This window comes from Scardinius erythrophthalmus (assembly GCF_964197995.2).
Source record: "Scardinius erythrophthalmus genome assembly, chromosome: 5".
NCBI classification, from domain to species: Eukaryota; Metazoa; Chordata; class Actinopteri; order Cypriniformes; family Leuciscidae; genus Scardinius; species Scardinius erythrophthalmus.
The window spans coordinates 36,954,304-36,976,389 of record NC_138225.1 but is presented as its reverse complement, the minus strand read 5'-3'; the positions used below and the strand labels follow the sequence as shown (position 1 = coordinate 36,976,389).

Sequence of the window (22,086 nt, the reverse complement as noted above, 5' to 3'; positions counted from 1 at the left end):
GTAAAAAAACCGAAAGTTGATTTTATTGCATTGCTTTTGATGTAGTTTGATAAAAAGATAAACAAAATAACAACATGGCACATTGCTGGAAAAAGATGGATATGGTTGATCGATGAATAGAAAAGTGCATGAAGAAAATAGTTTATTCTTTAAAACATATTTACATCTCTTCGCAGAGTATTCTAAATGACTGTGCAGAATAACTGTACAACGTAAACGGTAATGAATAACACTGCAATTGGATATGGATAGCATTCCACTGAATTTCAGGGCACTTCATGTTTAAATATTTTATTTTCCCTTTAGTGTTTAGAATTAAATAAAGGAACTTAATGCTATTCTAAACATTCTGTGAGTTTTATATAGTACGGAGAAAAAAAAAAAAAGAAAAAAAAGATGAAAAAATAATCAAGTAATATTTAAAATCTGCCAATTTGTCTCAAATTAATAAAAGTAGACAACATGGCTTTTAAAGACAAGAACAAAATTGATCTATTGACTTTTTTGCAATTTTGATATGATACCACAAAATTCTCAAGAGGCAAAATATCATCTTTTATGTTCCACTTCCACATAAAAAAATAAAGTCATACAGGTTTGGAATGAGGAATGAGGGTTAGTAAATGATGACAATTTTAAATTTTGGGTAAACTATCATATTCAAATTGTTATTTACATCGTATGGAAGGAGCTGATCGATTCCATTTTCTGATTAAAGTAAATCTGTTTAAATAATAAAAGAAAGCTTTTATACATCATTTACAAATTGAATATGATTACAACAAAAGGAATTGTGGGACAAAAACCCCAGCTTCAAGTAGGCACTGCTGCCACCCTGTGGTCAGCATCAGAAATCCAGCACTTAGTTTCATTGTCACACCATGATGAAATAAATAATCACTGAAGTTTAGAGAGCACTTCATTTGCAATGAGCTCCACACTGAACATTTGTGTTTTGTAGATTGTTTCAGTGTCCCAGAGAACTCTGAAGTATAAAAGAGGTCAGCTCTGAATTTGGCTTTGTATTAACAAGCAACTGGCTTATTCTTGCTTGATTAAAAACTGCAAAAACCAGAGATGTTTCTCAAACCCTGTTCATTCTTCATCAGAACTCATCCACATGGCTGAAACATACTGAAAGAAATTCATGTTGCGTCACTGTAGTTCAACCACCCAAAAAAGGCTTTGTGCTATGAAGATCCTAAAGAGGATCCTCAAAGGAACAGGTTAACTTTAGCCGGCACCAATTTGCAGCCGGTGCTGGAGAAATATTGTCCGTCATTTGGTGTGTAAATCATGGCGCCCCCTACTGACGATGCCACATCTGCACGCTGACACTCCCCGCGCTGGCAGAGCTCCCGATGGGCACAGCGCTCCACGTGGCGCCGAAGCAAGGGAAGGAAAGGCACAAAACGAGTGATAAGCTTTTCCGTAATTATTCTGGAGTGGTAGAACCCACCTGGGAAACAAAGTTCATCCACAGATTAGATTGAAAATTGTGCAACAGGCACGTGAAGCACTGTAACTAGCAGCTATCATTAACAGGATAGAGCTGAAAGACCCACGACACTCACTGTTCTTGTTGTTGTACACGGCGTCAGCGATACCGTCCTCCAGCTCATCGGGGCGAACGTCCTCTCGATCTCTTCCTGCCTGTCGACTATCCAACGCAAGTTTGTTAACTACCTCCTGACCTACAGTACTGGGAAAAAATATTGAAGATTGAAAGATGAAAGCCTGTTCATAATAAGCATATCAAATATGACTCAGTCATTCAGACTTACCTGATAAATATATAAATCGCCTTCCGGTAGTTTGTCTGGAACAGAACGTGAAAGGGGCCTAAATGCGGTTCTAACACATCAATCACACCAGGAGGCATTTTCTCCATCTCATCGAAGATAAAGATTGAGCGAGCGCAAGCGGTGAGGTTTCTCTCGACCCAGAGTTTTAGATCTGACTGCGCACAAAGCAAGAAAAGAACAAATAAATCTGCATTCATCTCTTGACAGGATATAATTATTACAGTGTACAACAAATATCCAGTGTTGCCAAGTCTGCGGTTCTTTTAAATGGTTGCCACGGGTTAAAGGGTTTGACATATTGCAAAAATTGTATTCGATTGGAATGCTTGTATTGAAATATTTTGCCCCATTTCTACATTTGTGTACTAGACGATGAGTTTTGTGAGGGAAGGAGACTGGTAGGAAGCCTATTAAGGTCCTTTATGAAAACAAAATGCATTTACGATTCCTATTATATAGTGAATTTCACGTTTATTTCATTGTTTATAAACAGTAACTGTAAAATATGTATTTTAGGTATTGAGTTAGGTAAGCTAGTTTTGGGCTATTTTTTGACTGGCCATTGGGCTAGTTTTATTACGCAAACCTGGCAACTCTAGCCTGGCTAACGTCAGACCTCTTCTCATTGAGACGTGGTCTGGGAACCACGTTCATTTTCTCGTATTTGATTTACGCGTGGTTTACGAATGCCCAGAGCCGTTTATTGGGCGCTACGAATATCTATCAAATGTGCCTGCACGTAGCTCATAGCCAATCGTTTCAATTATACCAGATGACGTATGTAGAGCGACAGAAATTCGACGAGGAAGAAGACGAAATAAACTTGCGTTCTTAACTACTTAGAACACTATCTAAGGCTGCATCGAAAGGTAACTTCGTGTCTGATGCCATGTTGGATCCATAGATATAAACAAACTGCTTCGGTGTGTCGCATAGACGTCGTCATCGTCTTGCTGCTCCCTCCCCGTTCTGTGATTGGTTCCCTTTTTGAGGGGAAAATCTGGTCCATGGTGTCCAGGCTGCCTAGCAGCGTGAATAAAATCATGGGCAGCATAGGGAAACCCAGGCTATGGCAACTCTGTAATACATCAAGAAATATAAACGTACCCTGTATTGTTGCACCCGGTTGGCTAAAGGAAAGTGTAATGTGGGAACAAACTGATGGATGTACGGACTGCCCATAGCCGTTCCATAGATATATCGTCCAATCATAGAGCTGACCAGACTTTTTCCAGTCCCGGATGCTCCATGGAAAGACAGCACTAGTGGTCTGTCTGGGTTTTCATTCTGTAAAAAATTCATCACTGCTTCTGAGACAATGTCTTGAGCCATATGCTGACCATAAAGGTTTTTATAAAGGTCCCACTCTAAACCTGTAAAAACACAAGACACAGTTGAGGTGATTGAAGGGGTCTGGAAATAAAAGTTTGCTTTTACTCACAACTGTTACACTGGAGCGTGAACATATGTCACAAGATCTTCATTCGACAGATATATACTGAATGACATCATTATAAAGCAATTCAGTAAGGTCTGCAAATATTGACTGCCGTTAAAATGCTAACAGGGGAATGCTAACAGATTGCTTTTTACTATTCATCATAATGTCAGTCATAAAGAATGTTTCATTTTCATTTTATTGGTGCACATTTTCAGTGAATTTACTGTTATATGAGAATGTCATTTGTTTCACTATTTGAAATGTTTATATAGTCACACTTCCAGCTAAATTGACGTATATAATTATAACACTTTTTGTGTGGCTTAAAACATTTTTTTAGCAAGTTGTAAGTAAGCTAACATCAAATGGATTGTATCTCAAATGCATTTTCGCTGCAGTGATGTGTTTTATACACATTAAAGATGCGAGCACACTGTAAACTATGTAGGATTTTGTTTATGTTTACAGTGTCATTAGCTGTCACCTACCATCACCACCACCACCAATGGTGTATTCGGTATATTAAGAAATGGATCCCATATTTATTTTGAAAGAAATTCCCTACTTTCCTCTGCTGAAGCTGGCAACTCTACTGAGTAGTACTACAGAAGCTAACGCTAACTGTTTAGACAGCTGTTAATATCATACACACCTTACCTTTTATGTCTGGTTTGTAGTCACATTCGCAGCTCTCAGATATTGAACAAAAAATAGACTTTATCTCGAAACCGGTACCTAAGGGAGTACAATAAATTAAGAACAGTATAAATATCATGGTGGCTACAGCCTCGGAGCACAGCTCCAAGATGAGTTGGATGGCGGAAGCGCGACTACAGTTCCACACAGACACTAGAGGGCAACAACTGATGTCACACATTTCCGCGAATCGGTTCTTTCGAGCAGTTCATTCAAAGAACAATTCACTGATTCTTTTACGTCATGACGTAATTGCGTCATTATGTGACCCCAAACTTCCGGCGCATAATAATAATAATAAAAACTGTAAGCACTTTTTCGGCTTATACTTGTGAATTTTGTGGAAGGAAAAAATGTTGCTTCCGTTTTTTCACTGTATCTAATCGTGGAAAGAATTAGAAATTTATATTGATAGAAAGCTGGGGTGTACGATAGAAATTTGTGAATATTTGATGTGTTTTTTATTATCAGGATGATAATTGAATGTAAAGAAGAATATATCAAGCAGTTTTATTTTGAAATATTTAATTTAATTGGAAGCCAAATTTTATAAATGATTGAAATTATACATAAACATTTAGGAACAAACTAAAAACAAAAATGCGCTGAAAACATGTAATGTTTTAAAAGCACCAAAATGTATGTAGACAAATTTCGTCCCTCTGTCCCTCTTGGTATTGCGTTTTCTTTCCAATAGGTCTTAATTTTATTAATAAAGGTAGCCTATTAACTGCAATTTTACGTGTTCCAGTTCAATTTGCAGCCATGATTAATCTCATAAAAACATAATTTAGAAGCTATAAAATATAATTTGTATGTAGGCTACACAATTTATTTAGGCCTACATAACCTTGCATAATTTTGCACGTTTAAAATAAAACGCTATCAAGTACAAGCATTTTTCGTATGTGTGATCGTAGCCTAAACATTTCCAGTATGCAATTTCTTTTTACCATTTGAAGTGTAGGCAGCTGTGCTCACTCTTTTCGTCTCGTTACGCATCAGACATGTTCGAACGAGACGTTCTCGGCTCAGTGACTCGTGAACCGCTTGGACTGATTTAGTTCGTAAACGAATTGTTCACACAAGCTTTATTAAAACAATCCATTCAAAATAACGATATTAAGAATTATAGGCTACCAACGAGGTCGACCAGTATAGAAGTAGCTAACTAAAGTGCTAATACACTGTTACACTATAGGCCTATTTTTCACATAAACAACTGTGTTCGGTGTTGTCATCACGATCATTAGCACATTAAATAAATTATCTTAACCTATTACTTATGCAAGAATTAGAAATTGGTCCTTATGAGTAAAATATGATTCTGAATATGTTATATAAATTAGGCACAATATTCACTTGACCCAAGTTTTATTTGACTATGATGTGGCGACTGGTATCAAAGTACATACAACAATTTCAAACAAGTAGGCTGTAAATCAGATAAACAAACATTTCACTTGAATATAGTACCACAGTAAATTGAAATAACTAAATTAATTTATAAATGATGTGTGTAAGTATGAAATAGCCTAGTAGCGTTAAATGTATGCAATTAAAATCTCCAAAAAGTTTACCAACGAGTAAATATTACCCATTATTTGGTCATTGATTATATAACCAATAACAAGTGCAATTTAATACATACTTCAAAGATCAAAGCTAACAATAGTAGCACAGTTAAAGTGTTTTATGTAAACACATTACATAAAACAAAAGAACAAAATCCCAATAACAACCAAAATCAAATAAGTTAAAATTGCAGAATGTGTTCAGTTTATGTACAGTGGCAGACATACATGCCCTCCTTATTCCTGTGTGTGTGTGTGTGTGTGTGTGTGTGTGTGTGAGGGGGGAGGAGGGGGGGGGCTGCAAATACATTCACAAAACAGTGTATATATTGTAAATAATATGTGAATAGCTATCATCCCTTCTGTCATTTTGGTGAGTGAGAAAGCTCGAGCCTGTTAGACAGAGCTGTTAGCACTTCATAAAATTTTGCATAACGTTCATCTTTAATTCTTTCCACTCCACGGCTTCCCCACAGGAGACGCATCTGAAACTCTGTGAGGAAGACCTCCCGAACATCCGCTTCCTCCTGAAACCCTGCAAATAAAAAATCAGAAATAACAACATTATTTGCAAATGACCTTAAACACATTCACTGGGCATATTGAATTAATTAAATCACTTTTTTTATTAATAGCATGCAAATTGTATGTTTTACAACACTTATTAACTTTGGACTTGTTCAATTACAATGTTTTTACATTAATATATGTGACTTTAAAGTCATAAGGTAGCCTACAAGAAATATAAATGCAACCATTTATTGCCTTTATAAAAGTGTAGCTAATAGCCCTAAAATTCAGAAACCATTACAAACTGTTTATGTTATAAAGCATTACCCTGCAGTTTGGCCTCTGCATTAGCACTGAAGATCCTGCCATTGCACGCAATCGTACGTGCGGCATTCAGATGGCTCAAGACCATGGCCACTCCAGTGTCTGCACTTTCCCATGACTCGGATTCATCAAGAGTCACAACGCTCCTTTCAAGAAGAGACAGCAGGGGAAGCACATGGGGAAACGTAGTCTCTGTGGGTTCACTTATCTCTGAAAGAGAGTTTGAGGTTGTCACTTTATTGTTTTAATTTGTTTAACAATGTTTAGAGAACATTCAAAAGTAACATTCCTTTATTGTTTGAATTAAAAATATTGTTCCCATAACGTTCTTATCTTATTTAATTTTCATAACTTAATGTAACTGATGTTCCCAGCTGAATGTTTTTTAGAACATAGCTGAGTCGGTCCATGAACTTTGTGTAACAGATTATGAATGCCATTAGATGATTAGTAAGTGTGTATGTATACCTTCTCCATCATTCATCATTCTCATTGAGGGTCTAAGGGTTTTCTCATAAAGAACAGCACTTTCTGTATACTTCTGACGTAAAACCGTCCATGTCTCATCCAATCGAGCAATCTGAAAAAAGCAGAAGACTGACTTATTAGAACATTATAAAAGGTCACTGTGATTTTCCAAGTAAGACATATTTTGTTGATCCTGGAACAACATTCCTGTCTGAAAATTTAGTATTAACCCTATCCCCTAAACCTAACCCTACCCATTACATATCCCTAAAATCAGAGGGAAATTATAAGCGAATAACACTGAGGTAGAAGAACCTGGTTGTAAGCTTAAAGGTGCACTAAGCGATATCACGCGTTATTTAGGCCAAAACATTTTTTGTCACATACAGCAAACATCTCCTCACTATCCACTAGCTGCCTGTCCCCCGAACACACTGTAAAAAAACGCGGTCTCTGTAGACAACCCAGGCTCCACAAATAGCAAGAAAAACAAACTGGGCTCACCCGCACCACGAAACATAACAAACTGTTCCAGCCAATAACCGACAAGAAGGATTTGGGGGGTTAGTGTGCAGATGAGGAGGAGGGAGGGTCTAGCTAGCCTCCATTTTGTTTGACAATACTTTAAACGTCAACAAGAAGTGACGTCACCCAACATCACTTAGAGCACCTTTAAACTTGATATAAACTGTAAACTTGCCCCTCTAATCTGATTGGTTGATTGGAATGTTGTTCCAGGATCAACAAAGATGTTGGTGTTGTAATCAGGTTCAACCTTTAGGTCCATCAGATTGCTTCATTATTATTATACATTTTTATTTATTAAGTTATTTACTTAGATATTTGTATTAAAAAAAAAAAATATTTATTGATAAACTTTCCCTCATGGTTCAAGAGAAATGCTTCCATTAGTCTTCTAACCTGTGGTAATTCGAGGCATTTCATAACTGTGGCAAAACCAAACAAATTGGCCAAATTGCTCTTGAGTTCAGAGGCCAGGCAGATGAATCTCTGCAGGAGGGTGGCTCTCTCATCAGCACTGCCAGTGCAGCCCAGCAGCTCTACAGCCAACATTATGGACATGGTGTGGAACCTGAGGGGACATGGAAGAGTTATTCGGTTATTTTTATTTAATGTAGAGGCTGTCATCTCAAAGGAAGAATTTATTGGACACAGTGGGGGTAACCAACCTTTCAAGCAGATCTTGGCGGAGTTGATGTCCATGTGGGAGAGTGAGTAGCTCCATTCCCGAACTCACCCCCATCCCTTTCATCATATCATCAGACATATCCAGAATTCGAGCAACCTGTAGAGTGAAGATGAGAAATCTTGTTAAGAGCATAGTGCAGTGCATATTTTACTTGAAAAAAGATTATATTAAATCGTTCAGAAGTTCCAGATCAAATGTAAATTTTTTTTGAATAATAATGACAGCAACAACAATAATACTAACCACAGCAAAATATATAATTATAATAATTATAATTAAATATATAATATAACATAATATATATAATAATATATAATTATTATGGTTTTTGCTTGGGTTATATATATATATATATATATATATTAGGGCTGCATGATTTGGGGAAGTTTTTAAAAAAAAATATTAAAATAATCAGAATATCCAGATTTAATGTAAAAAAGTTTTGAATAATAACAGCAACAACAAACACAATAATAATAATAATAATAATAACAATAACAATATATTAGGGCTGCATTATTTGGGGACATTTTTTATAAATCAAATTTATTTCTGATAAAAATTGTGATTGTGATTTAAAATGCGATTTTTTTTTGTTCCAGTTTTACTTTGCTTATTTGTAAAAGTTGGTAAATATGTATCAGTATGACTATCGAATAATAATAATAATAATAATAATAATAAACAAAAAATTGCTATTGTAATATTTCAATGTAAAATAAAAAATTCAGTATTTAAGAAACAATAATGATAAACTAAAACACTGAATTATGAGCTGCCTGTGTGTAAATGCAGCATTGATCATCTCCATAAAAGCCATATTGCAATTTTAGTTTTATTTTGACAAATCAGAACTAATGAATTCCTGTTATTTTAATCCATGAAAAGTAATCTAATCTAAAATGATTAATAGTTTATAAAATCAAACCTACCATGCAGTCAGCTTTGGTAATATACATTGCCATTGTCTTTATGTCAACTTTAAACAGGACATCCTTCACTCTTTTTAGCATGTTGGTCTCCAGAGGTTTATTTTCTGGGGGCAGCAGTGGCGACTGGTACATACAAGGCCTAAAACAGGAAACTGTGTCTATGGTGAAAGGCACTAAATAATCCTCATCGTACTCCTCTCTGCGATCCAAAGCCTGTATCTCATGTCTAACAAAGGGAAGATTTGTAGTAACTGGGTCAGTTGGAGAAATCGCTGGGTCATTTTGTGGATGGTTCGCTTCTCTGTTGTTTTGATGGGAATGTGTCAAGGAGGACAGAAGATGTAGTGTCGGTTCCAAATAAATGAGAGTGTTTTCAGGGGGGGATGAACAAAGCCGTATTTCACTGGAATTTTGCAGAACAGGTGATGAAGGGACAACAACAAACTTCCTGTTTTCGGAGGGGCTCTGTCGCCGCCTGGCCACTAGAGGAAAAAGCAGGTGCACAGTCACAATGCTATTCTCTGATTGTCTGGTTTTGCTTGATTTGATGGGAACTGAATCTTACATGTGCTCATTAATATGGGGGAAGTCGACACTACAAGGCGCTGCTCTACAGTGCCATCAAAACTCCTCACCACATCACTGTGGAATACAGTACAGGACAATCAATTATTATTAAAACAAAACCTAATCATTTACAGGATGAGATTTATGTATATCCCTTAAAGATGAAATGTGTGATATTAAAGGGATAGTTCACCCAAAAAATGAAAAAGAGTTACTCACCCTAAGACTTTCATTCATCTTCGGAAAAGAAGTGAAGATATTTTTAATGAAATCTGAGTGATTTATGTCCCTCCATTGACAGCTAGGCAACTACTACTTTGATGCTTCAAAAAGTTCATAAAGAAATTGTAAAACTAATTAAGCGGTTTAGTCAAAATTTCCAAAGAGTCATGATCGCTTTATATGGAGAATAGATTGAATTTAGGCTTTTTATTCACATATAAACATTGATCAGCGAACATTAACAGAAGCTCAACCGAACCTGCCTGACGCGCGAGAAGCTCATTGGTTCTGAAGCTCAAACGTGCTGCGTAACCCAAAAACGAACCTGCTTGAGCATTCTTACCAGATCTGATGTGTGTGCTGATAAAGGTTTATAAGTGGATAAAAGTCACAATCTGTTAAAACTGTTCATCATATAGAGCAATCGTGTCTCTTCAGAAAATTTGTAATAACCACTCAATTAATATGGATTAGTTTTACAATCTACTTCTTAAAGCGTCAAAGTGTTAGTTGCTGTCAGAGACATTCAGTCTTTTGTTCATTAAGTTTCACTGTCATGGACTTTTGATTTGAAATTCTTAATTTCCTGTGTTCTTTGTTAATGTTTCCCTCTCTCTTTTGTTATTATGGTAATTTGTTTAATCATCGCACCTGTTCATTATCTGTGTATATTTAAGTCCCTCATTTTTCTGCCTGAGTTGTCAGTTATTACATGTGTTACGAGTTTGTACGAGGACACACTGTTATTGTCACGATCACCAGTGAGAGTGGCCCGTGATTACCACTCCACCCCGGACAAGCACCACAATATCACAGACTCCATTCCCCACAATCCTTTGCCCAGATTAATCAGCCATGATTACATTCGCCTGTGTGTAATTACCTTGTTTATCTCACCCTATATAAGCCTGGTTTTCTCATTCATTCCCTGTGAAGTCTTACCTATAGTGTTATTCTGCATCTCTCAAGCATTCTCCCTGGCGTCATGTCTCTTGGTTCTTGAATTTTTGCCTGTTTCTTGGCTTCCCCCTTTGACTGTGTCCCTGCATGCCTGCTTTTTTTTTTGTTGTTGTTGTTGTTGTTTGGACTGCCTTCCGGTGCTTGACCCTTTGCCTGTGTTTGGATTATGGTTATGGATTATTCAGTAAAAGCTGCGTTTGGATGTCAACCTTTGTGTCTCAGAGCAGTTCGTAACAGTTATGTCACCTGTGGATTTGTTTGATTAAATATTTTAATTTTTAAATTCATCTTCATCTTCTGTGGACTTATACACTGCGATCGTGAGAACTGTCAATGGAGGGCAGAAATCTCTCAGATTTCATAAAAAATATCTTAATTTGTGCGCCGAAGATGAACGAAAGTCTTACAATTCATGTGATGTGAGGATGAGTAAATGTTAGAATTTTCATTTCATTCAACTAACCCTTTAAATAGGCGTGGATATGTGTTTGTGCAAGTCTTGCATTATCTGGACTCACAGAGAGTGAGTTTAAAAAATCTTTGTTCATCTGAAGAAAGAAAGTTATACACATATGGGACGGCATGAGGGTGAGTAAATGATGAGAGGATTTTCATTTTTCGGGATAAGTATCCTATTAAGGCTGAGAAATGAAACAGTTCACCTCAAATACAAACAATTTCTATCATACAACTCACCTCTGCGGTCTTATTAGCTCAATTTCCAAAGCCTCTGTCACAGTTATGCTCTCCCTCTTCTTTTGGCTTCCTTTCTGCCTGGTTGGTGAGTTCACTGGGCTGCTCTCCATACTTGGTAGCCCAAACATGGTTTCTAGGTATCTTAGTGGAAGTGTCCTGTAAACTGGTGAGTAAATCAATGCACCACTTTTCTTTGTCAGAGGCCTTTTATTTCCAACATAGGAATGGACCAACGTCAGCACAGAATCAAAGGTTTCCTCCTCCAGAATATACTGCGCTCGTGTAGATGCGTCATAAGATCTGATCAGAGCCTTGCTGATGAGAAAATGAAGAGCATTCTGGTTCCAACGGCAGGTTAAGACATAGTCTCCAATGCTACTGAGGGAGTCACGGACTAGAAAGTCCCCGTTCTGTTTCACGAGAGACTCAGACACCTGTGAGAAACAAATATTAAGTCATATGTTTTATTATATCAATATGAATTTTGAGATGAAATACTAGTCAAAGCAAGAACTTGCAAAAAATGTAAGGATATAACATGTTATACTTTCTTTTTTACAATCTCACCTCCCAAGGTATACGACCATGGTACCAGCCATGACTCGATAAGTTACTGCTGCTCAATTTCAGCTCTTTCTCCAACTCCTGCTTTAGTTTGTCTGATGGGGAATTCAGTTGGCATGTGTCTTTAGAAAACTAAAGGAAATAAAGCAATGATGAAAAACCATAAGAATAAAGAAATCATTAGCCACTTCCTATGAAACCAATGACTCAGGTGGATCACGTCAGTTTTGGTCAGTTGTTAAGGTGACATAACTGTGTTTACAGTTTGTAATAGGCCAATATATTATCGCTAATAACAGTGTGAAGTCTTACGAGCATCAACTAGCCCTATTATCCAATATATTTATGTGTATCTGGAGCAATAAAACTGATATAGGTGAACTTAAATGATGGGAAAATGTCCTGTATGTTAAATAAACATTGTGCAAAAGACAAACGACAGTAATGGTGAAAAGACTGCCTTTGTTCTAGGGGCTACAACAGAACTACCAGTGGTATAATGTGAAGCATCTCTATTTAAATGTGAGCCCATTTTCAGTTGCCCTAAAATAAACAGCAACATTTGGCACAGTTGGTTGCCTACAGTAACCCTGTTTGTCCTCAACCATTCTGAAGACATGGGCAGCAGTCCAAGCCCTTTTGTGTCACCCGTCTTAATTCAATTAGAGTTTATGGCTATCCTTTGTGACTACCGCTTTGTGAGGGAATGTCATCAGAACAGCAAAATAAACTTAATATTGAAAATTCTGTCATCATTTACCTTTCTTTCTTCTTTGGGCAACACAAAACAGTTTGTTTCCCATTGCCTTCCATTGTATGGACAAAAAATACAATGAAAGTCAATGTGAAGCGAAAATGTTTAGTTACCATCATTCTTCAAAATATCTTCTTTTGTGTTCCACAGAAGAAAGAAAGTCATACAGGTTTAAAACAACGTGAGGGTGACTAAATTATGACAGAATTTTCATTTTTGGGTGGAATATCCATTTAAATGATCTGCATGACTGAAAGCCGTGCAGCCAAGTTTCCCTTAACAATGTCACAATGTCACCCTGGAATTTGTCAAAGTTAATATATTACATGTATCATGCAGTAGCCTACCTTTACATAAACACCACCATTTTCCATGGGACCCGAATGCCTGTAAATGCAGGAAAATTATCAAATTATACCAGTGTGGCAACTAATGTCAATTTTGTGTAATGCAACTTCACATTTGAGAATAAAGTGGCTCCAAGACAGGAAACTGTCAGAGGAAAAACACATGCTGCTCTTTCCCATGGCCACTATGTCCTCTGTGTATTACGGGGATGCCGTTACACAGTTCAGAACATTAACTGTTGGACCACAGACACATCCGACAACACCCAGTAACAGCCTGCAACGTCCATTCCCAAACAAAAAGCCTCCATGCCAGACAGCCTAAATATCTTAGAGATTACAACACCAGTTCCCTCTCAAGGTTTCACAATAAAAAAGTTAACGCTCTGTACGGAATGTAGCCTTATGGGTTGAAAAAACAGCACATAAAAAAAAAACATTCCTCAACACATGGTGTTCACCACAAATGTAACCTGAAACCTGAATTTCTTAAGCATTGTTTCTGTGTGTGAGTGTGTGTGTGTGTGTGTGTGTGTGTGTGTGTGTGTGTGTATATATATATATATATAGAGAGAGAGAGAGAGAGAGAGAGAGAGAGAGAGAGAGAGAGAGAGAGAGAGAGAGAGAGAGAGAGAGAGAGAGAGAGAGAGAGAGAGAGAGAGAGAGAGAGAGAGAGAGAGAGAGTTGGCAATAAGGAAAACTGCATTGTATTTATAGTTTCTTTATATACATATATACACACACATATATACTATAAAACTAGTCAAAATACTAATTAAGAAAACAATTTTTTATGTTTATGAATATGGCATAAACATATTAGAAGACACTTTAACACCTTACTCCAATAATTTGTTTACAATATAAATCAGGCTTCTTCAAAACAACCTTTCAGCAACTATAAAATACGGATTCTCAAAGTCATTCTTCTCTATAAAGCACTTTTGAGCCTCAGAAACAAATACAACATGCGATATGACAGGATGAGGATGAGCACGTACTGTGTTTTGGTGTTTTCCTCTGTGAAATCATTACGCAAATTAAACATTTTTGCAGTAGGCCTATACGAAAACACATAATTGAACATATCAGAAGACATTTTAACATCTTACTCCAATAATTTAATTTGTTTACATTATAAAGGAGTCCCATAAACATTCTTTTACGAACCATAAAATAACCTCCTACCAGAAAGGGATTCTCACCAAAGTCATCCTCCTCTATACTTCTAAGACTCAGACACTTCACTTGTGCTAACCTGGGTTCGACACGACAGGATGAGGATGAACACGTACTCTACGCACGCTGTCTCTCTGTTTTCTTCTGTGATCTGTTCTCGCTGTGATGTTTATAACGGAATCCCAATGGATCTGTAGGAATGTCAGACTCAAAAAGCGGAGCGCGAAAACACATTTCCAAACAGCAGTTACATAATGAGCAGACTGAGTCCCCTCCCCGGACCGAGAAACCTCTCTCCTCTCAGACACACATAAACAAGCACCATCTATCACTATAAACACAAACATTTACAGACACTGTAACTTTTACCCTATCATGATGTGACAATACACAGTGGTCACTCTGTACACACAGAATGCAAATTCTACGATTAGTTCCAAAATTAGAAGACCCGATCAGTTCAACATTTAAAATAATTTAACAACGTTTAAAATATCTCACCTCAGCGCTCAGTGAATAACTCATTGCTATATAATTTCTCATAAAAGTTTGAAAAGTAACTTCAACTGTCATTTACTACTAACAGGGTCGTGAGATTTGGTCCCGCTGGTGAGGAAGTCCATCACTGTCACAGTATATTGACACGCAGCGCGTCTATTATTCTTTGCTACAATGTTGCAGTGTCTGTCTCATGATGACGTCGTTTCTTTCAGTATCTTTCTCACCCCTCCCCCTCCAACTTGGCAACATCATACTCACAAAATGTATAAGTTATTTTACGCAACAAGCTTTTGTTCAGACAGTTCAGTAAGTAAAACCAACTTGAAGTTCGCAGATGGTGTCATTCAGGTCATTGTTTTATTCCTTGAGCCAGTCTCTGACTGGCACGGCTTGCAGATAAAGCACAGAAACTTTTGTGGGTCAAACTAGTTTTTTGAGAAACATTATAAAGTGAATTTAACGGTGAGGTTTTAAAAATGGCAAATATAAATAAATAAATAAATAAATAAATAAATAAATAAATAAATAAATAAATAAATAAAAACGTAATATGCATTGTAATTTGCAAAACACTTTTGCTGCTGGTGGGATACGAGTATTGTTAGGGTCAGGTTTCATAGTATGGTTACACTGTAAAAAATCCAGATTTTTAATAACTGAATAACGGAAAGTAACTAAAAAAAAAAAGACAGTCCTTTACCTTTATTTTAAAATGTAGGCTACTCACAGCTCTGTAAATTAAAAACAATATCCATAAAATTATCCCTTTCTGATGCAGGAAAAATACTCTATTGTTTTTAGAGAGTTTTTTTTTCTTTCTTCTTAAATGACACATATCTCCAAAAATAATGGAGATAATAATTCGTGAAATCACCACCAGATAGCGCAAAGGGACAGTTAGCACCATTGATCACTGTAAAAAAAAAATATATATATATATATGGCCTGTATATATATATATATATATATATATATATATATATATATACAGTGAGCAATGGTGCCAACTGTCCCTTTGCGCCATCTTGCCATATATCCGCCATATACAGGTATACCAGTCAAAAGTTTGGAAACATTACTATTTTTAATGTTTTTGAAAGAAGTCTCTTATATGCTCATCAAGCCTGCAGTAAAAAACAAAAAACAAACAAAAAAACAGTAATATTATGAAATATTATTACAATTTAAAATAATGGTTCTCTTTTTTAATATACTTTAAAATGTAATTTATTTTTGTGATGCAAAGCTGAATTTTCATCAGCAAGTACTCCAGTCTTTGGTGTCTTATGATCCTCCAGAAATCATTCTAATATGCTGATTCATGATCAATGTTGGAAACAGTTGTGCTGCTTAATATTTTTTTTATAACCTGAGATACTTTTTTCAGGATTATTTGATGAATAAAAAGTTAAAAAGAACTGTATTTATTTAGAATATAAATATTTTGTAACAATATACACTACCGTTCAAAAGTTTGGGAACAATAACTATTTTTTTTTAAAGAAATTAGTACTTTAATTCAACAAGGATGCGTTAAATTAATAAAAGGTGATGGTAACGATTTATATTGTTAGAAATGTTTTTATTTTGAATAAATGCTGTTTTTATGAATAAATGCTGTTAACGTTTTACTCGTTTTACAAGTATCAAATCATCATATTAGAATGATTTCTGAAGGATCATAAGACACCAAAGACTGGAGTACTTGCTGATGAAAATTCAGCTTTGCATCACAAAAATAAATTACATTTTAAAATATATTAAACAAGAGAACCATTATTTTAAATTGTAATAATATTTCATACTGTTGATGAGCATAAGAGACTTCTTTCAAAAACATTAAAAATAGTAATTTTCCAAACTTTTGACTGGTACTATATATATATATATATATATATATATATATATATATATATATATATATATATATATATATATATATATATAAAATAAAAAAAATATTAAACACTGTGAAATGACTGGCTGCCAAACAAAAACTGTAAAATAAAAGTAAAATATCCAAATTAAGTGCAAAAAGTACAAACAAATGTATTACAATAAACTGTTATTTTACAGGTAAATTATAGGCTACATTAATTATGTAGGCTAACTACTTAATTACGTATTAACTAGGCAATTTTAAATATAAGTACAATGTAAAACATGTGCACACAATAATGACATTGTATCAAATGATTAATGTTAATACATAGTAGTTAAAACAGGTAAAGTGTGACTAGCTGTAATTTTAACACATGGATTGTTATTGCCTTTGTTATTAAAAAAAGGGGAATTCTTCAAGGGTAAATTAGGACATTGCAGCATTCAAGAGGGCTTAGTGCAAATTCTCAGTAATATCAATTTTGTAAAATAACTTGTGGGATACAACTTGTGGGGTAAAAAGTATCCCTTTTCCTGAAAAACATTGTGCATTATTGAACATCTTTTGTGCTAATTTCTGTTCAACGGTGTAAATATTAAAGCTACAATACTAATGTGTATTACACAAAATAAATATCCAATTATGAACACTTTACACAACCGCACAACAAATGGTCCTCCTCAATATGCAAAATAATTGGTTTCAGTACAGGTGTTTAGGAAAGTGCTGTAGTGATTTTTATTGCAAATTACATTTAAATACTAGTACATGTTAGTAAATGTAAAATATTCTGAGGCCAACAGGTTAAGAAAAAAAAAAAGGAAATAGGCTACCTAATAAAACATTGAATGAGTCTATCGGCCGAATTGGGAGTGGTAGCCTACAGCTCGACTTCAGAAATGAAAGTGAAACTGTTGTTTAATATGGCCAAACCTGTTAGTATAATATTTTCAACAATTTCAGGTTTTAAAAGTTGGCTTTGCGAAAAAGCACAACAGTGTGGCTAATACTTTTTGCGCACGTCTCTGCGCATGACACACAACTCGAACCTCACGTCCATGGCAACAAGAAACAATTGCATTTGTTTAGGTTTTTACTTCTCAGACTGTTTAGTTTAAAGCACGTAAAAGTTCAATGCCTCCCAAAAAGAATGGAAAGGGGAGCGGAGATGGGCTATCAAATAAAAAGGAAAGTATTGAGCCTTTGCAGAAAAAAGGCGAAGAATTAACGGAGAGTGACAAAAACTTTTTTCGGGCTCAAATATGTGATTTGGAGGAGCGACTGGAAAGGTGAGAGTTCTGGCAAGTTATCACGACCACTGACATTGCTGTTTATTTTTATTACATAAGAGTTTTTTTAAAAGTTTACACGACATTCAAACTAACGTTACCTCAGAATTGGAGAAAAACAACAACCCAAAAACAAAAACGCATTTGCACATTCTTGTGGCCTACAGTAAAAACCTAAAGCAGTGGAGGAAACACTCACCTAATGACGAACAGATTTGACCACTTGATTGAAGTTTCAGTACGTTTACACTTAAAGATATAAGATTATAATCACATCTCCAGAAATCAGTTAGTTGGCCAATTCGTTTAGCTCATGTCTCTGCCTTTTATAGGGAAATAAAATGGAGTAGACTTTGGTTTATAATGAATAATGTTAATAATTAACCTGACAATATGCTTCACCAAATATGTCATATCTCAACAGGAAGTACCTGCCTTATATGTGCTATTAAGAACTGTGACCTTATCTTATTTTCTTGCAGATACCAGCTTAAATGTGATGAATTGGAGGTTAAAGAAAAGGACTTATCCTCTAAGATTAATAATGTGGAGAAAGGGAAGAAAGACATAGTTCTCTACATGAAACGCACACTGGCTCAAAAAGAGGATGAACTGAATGATCTGGCTGAGACTTTATCAAGACACCAGCAAGCCCAAGAGGCCGAGAGAGAGTCCTTTGAGTTACAGCTGAGCATGCTTAGACATGAACTTCAGGAAAATAAGGAAAAATTCACATCTGAGAACATGACGCTTGGTACAAGCTTCTGAGCAGTCACACATTTGCATCTATACAAAACAAATTTCAAATAAAATGAAAACAAATTGTCACTAAGTGTGTGATACACTCTTAAAAATAAAGGTTCCTTATGATGGTTCCATGAAGAACTTTTAACATCCATGGAACCTTTCCATTGCGCGAAAGGTTCTTTGTATTGGGAAAAGGTTCTTCACACTAAGAAAAAAATAGAAACGTTTTTTAGGTCTTATCTGTACTGCTACGTGAGAGTGAGGCACTATCAAATAAGTGACTGGTATTATTAAATGCACCTTTCTACCTAGCAAGATTACCAGTGTCCATAATTAAAATATGTTTACCTTTTTGTGTTTAGCCGGCAAGCTGGCGTCTTTGGAGGACTTTTCTATGCAGAGAGAGAAGCTTATGGCTGAACGCAGGTCGTTGGAACAGCAGCTTCAAAATCAAAAAGAGGAGCATCAAGCACAAATCTATAATCTGGAGAAAAAAGCTGTACTGGACAATGACAGGTGAGCATGTTCACACTCATCGTATCAACAATAACTCCCATTTATAAATATATTGTGCATTATTTGATGTCTGAAACCATCAGCATAGAACGGGAGATTGTTTCATCTTACACTCATCATCTATTTTCACTGAATGATTGCAATGTAAAGGATTACAAAGAGGCATTTGTTCAGTAAACAAGTGGATCTGTTGCTTGGTATATATGTATAGTACTGCATTCAAAAGACACTAAGGTTCTTTCAAATCCTTGGACTCACTATGTTGCAGAGATTTTTCAACTTCAGTTCTCACACAAAAAATAATTAAATAAATTATAAAATTAATAGTTTTAAAAATATGTGTACATTTATGTAATAAATAGTCTTTAAAATATTATGGTAATACTTTACAATAAGGTCCCATTAGTTAATATTAGTTAATCCATTAACAAACATTAAAGTCAGCATGAAACAGAAGTTGTAATAGTCTTTTCTTCCATATTGCGACACATATTTTTCTCGCACAAGAAAACAATTGTAGGGCGGGACTTGATCGTGCCCATTAGGAATTGATTGGATTGTTGGATCATTGTGGTTTGTTATTGGTGTGATGTCATGTGAGTGACAGGTTGCCCCGCCCTCACGCCAGTAAACGCATCATCAGAGAAAAGAAATAAGTTGCTGCAAGAGGGAGGGAAGGTTATTTTAATTAAAGATTACGAGGGCATATGAAAAAAAAAAAATGTGTACGAATAAATCATTTATAATAAATACTGAAAAACATTAAACAGAATTACCCATTTTGATTGTATGGTGACAGGCTAAAGAAAGAAATGCTGCAACACGTTGCTGCCGTAGCGGCTGAATTCCGGCGGGTGTCAGACCAAAAGATGCCTGAGACGACAATGAGGGCCATGCAAGAGAACCTCTCTGTGACGGCACAACTTCAGCTGCTCTCAGACAAGACCCAGGAGCTGCTGAAGGAGAATGATGCTCTACGAGCAAGAGAAAGGCAACTCAAACTAGAGAATGGCATTACAGAACCGCTGCTGCATGAAATAACCAAGAAGAATGTTGCTAATCAAAAGGTTGCCAATTTAGCCAAAAACTACCCAGCTAACAGGGAATGTTCTTAGAACTTTGGAGAACGTTCTGGCAAGGTTATCTCAAAGCTATAAACAAACGTTCTTCCAGGACCGTTTACAGAACATCTGTGTTTAATAATGTTCTCAAAACATACAGTACTGTGCAAAAAAAAAGGTTTTAAGTCAGTTATTTAGTGTCCCAGTAGGAAATATCAGTTTACATTTCCTAACATTCTTTTTGCCATTAATTGTAATAATCCAGTGAGATTTCTGTACGCAAATGGAGTCTGACAACAGCTGGTATGATCTGATCTCACCATCATCGAGTCTGTCTGTGATTACTTGAAGAAATATAGATATTAACATGCCTAAGACTTTTGCACAGTACTGTACATTGAATGGTTTTGTCCTGAAACGTTTTAGTTGGATGTCATTTTTTTTTCTGAACATTCTGAAACATTCACATTTGTTTTTAAAAATGGACAATTTAAATGTTAGGACAATTTAATGGGAATGCTAGCAAAACATTCTTGGAACATAGTGTATTTTTTGTTAGCTGGGTACTTTCATGCATTTTTTCTTTGCTGTGCTGAAACGTGTATTTTATATAGCCTAATGCTCAGATGAAAAAACTCTTTCTCAAGGTGGTCCATCAGTTGACAGAAAAGTGCAAGCAAATGCAGTCTGAAGTTGAGAACTGTGCCAAACTTAAACTGGAGCACCAAGAGCTGCTGGACAGTCATTGTGCAGTATCCACAGAGCTTGATGCTCTCAGGTAGGACTCCTGAAGTCACTTATGAGTTAAATGAATGACTTGAAATACTCTATTACATGTATTTTAATAGTATTACCACCACTTACAGAAAGAAACATGCAACAGTTATAGAAGTGCTGAACCAAACAAAAGCTGAAGCCAAGACTCACAGGAGAGAGCTTGAGGAGGAAAGGACGCTGACAGGACAGATACAGACAGTTCTTGAAGAAGCAGCTGTAGCGCTAAAAGAGGCCTTAACAGTAAGAGTGAACGTAAAGATACATTATCATTCTGTGCTTTAGAAAAGTAAATAAACAGTAGTCTTACTCTGCTTTGGTTACAGGAGGTCCCTAAAGAGCAAGACTCGGAACTGAAGGTTATTGTGAGACGAAATCAGATGATGCAAAAGCTGCTGGCTGTGCTGGACAGTGCTGCAGCTTTAGGAAAAGGTCCTGCTCTTACTGAATTGGCTTGCAGAAGTGATCTTAAAAAAGTCTCTGACATGAAAAGGTACAAAATGTATTTTACTTCAGTGACATGGAAAACATAACCATAATATAGTATGAAGAATTGATTATGGCAATGTGATTTAATGACTCTCATACTTGCTTTCAACTCCAGACCAATTGAACTCCAACAGAAATCTACTAATCTTTCTCACTTCGAAAATGGAGACCTGGGGTTGGTCCCTCGCAAAACACACACCACATCATCAAAGATGAGAAATCTCTCTAGGAGTGCTTATACCTCTCCACATAAGTGAATATATTAGTTATGGCACATCAACAGTACAGACAGCATGTGACGATGTAATAATGTGAAATATTGTTTATATTGCAGCTGATGAATTGTGGAGGATGATATTCATTAGTGTACGTTTAATTATGTTTTAGGAAGTTATCAAGTGAAAAATGACTGACTTCTTCATAGTCATAGCTCATCACAAGCTTTGTGGGGGATTTTTTTTTTTTTTTTTTCAATCATTCCAAATTTCATTGTTGTTTTCATGTCTTGCCATTAGGTGGCAGTGTTGTATTATTATATGGATAGATAAGTGAACTTGGCTTGAAATTGCAATGAAGTG

The 22,086-nt window shown here is 35.9% G+C and overlaps 3 protein-coding genes across 9 annotated transcripts; 1 reads left to right on the top strand and 2 right to left on the bottom strand.

Annotated features, from left to right (window-relative positions):
• Nucleotides 1–5,003, bottom strand: tor2a (torsin family 2, member A; the record flags this gene model as incomplete). Of its 2 annotated transcripts, XM_081365138.1 has the most annotated exons (6): nucleotides 1–1,459; nucleotides 1,575–1,702; nucleotides 1,785–1,960; nucleotides 2,913–3,178; nucleotides 3,904–3,981; nucleotides 4,896–5,003. In XM_081365138.1, 6 exons carry the CDS (start codon nucleotides 4,942–4,944, stop codon nucleotides 1,215–1,217), a joined length of 942 nt encoding a protein of 313 aa, XP_081221264.1. In that variant the 3' UTR covers nucleotides 1–1,214. The 2 variants fall into 2 exon arrangements, with proteins under 2 accessions (XP_081221264.1, XP_081221263.1); XM_081365137.1 differs by lacking the exon at nucleotides 4,896–5,003 and having other exon boundaries at nucleotides 3,904–4,123.
• An 811-nt stretch (nucleotides 5,004–5,814) lies between these two features.
• On the bottom strand, nucleotides 5,815–14,931 carry sh2d3cb (SH2 domain containing 3Cb). Of its 6 annotated transcripts, none has more exons than XM_081365410.1 (12): nucleotides 14,276–14,411; nucleotides 14,072–14,131; nucleotides 13,071–13,110; nucleotides 11,973–12,101; nucleotides 11,406–11,839; nucleotides 9,526–9,602; nucleotides 8,961–9,442; nucleotides 8,009–8,124; nucleotides 7,740–7,911; nucleotides 6,819–6,930; nucleotides 6,354–6,560; nucleotides 5,815–6,051 (listed from the first exon to the last, which is right to left on the bottom strand). In XM_081365410.1, exons 2-12 carry the CDS (start codon nucleotides 14,116–14,118, stop codon nucleotides 5,882–5,884), a joined length of 1,986 nt encoding a protein of 661 aa, XP_081221536.1. In that variant the 5' UTR covers nucleotides 14,119–14,131; nucleotides 14,276–14,411; the 3' UTR covers nucleotides 5,815–5,881. The 6 variants fall into 6 exon arrangements, with proteins under 6 accessions (XP_081221536.1, XP_081221534.1, XP_081221535.1 ...); XM_081365408.1 differs by having other exon boundaries at nucleotides 14,259–14,408; XM_081365409.1 differs by having other exon boundaries at nucleotides 14,241–14,394.
• Nucleotides 14,932–17,766: 2,835 nt separating this feature from the next.
• Nucleotides 17,767–21,765, top strand: cfap157 (cilia and flagella associated protein 157; the record flags this gene model as incomplete). Its single annotated transcript, XM_081364778.1, has 8 exons — nucleotides 17,767–17,921; nucleotides 18,404–18,675; nucleotides 19,031–19,184; nucleotides 19,984–20,251; nucleotides 20,893–21,023; nucleotides 21,112–21,262; nucleotides 21,346–21,495; nucleotides 21,643–21,765. 8 exons carry the CDS (start codon nucleotides 17,767–17,769, stop codon nucleotides 21,763–21,765), a joined length of 1,404 nt encoding a protein of 467 aa, XP_081220904.1.
• Between the last annotated feature and the right edge of the window lie 321 nt (nucleotides 21,766–22,086).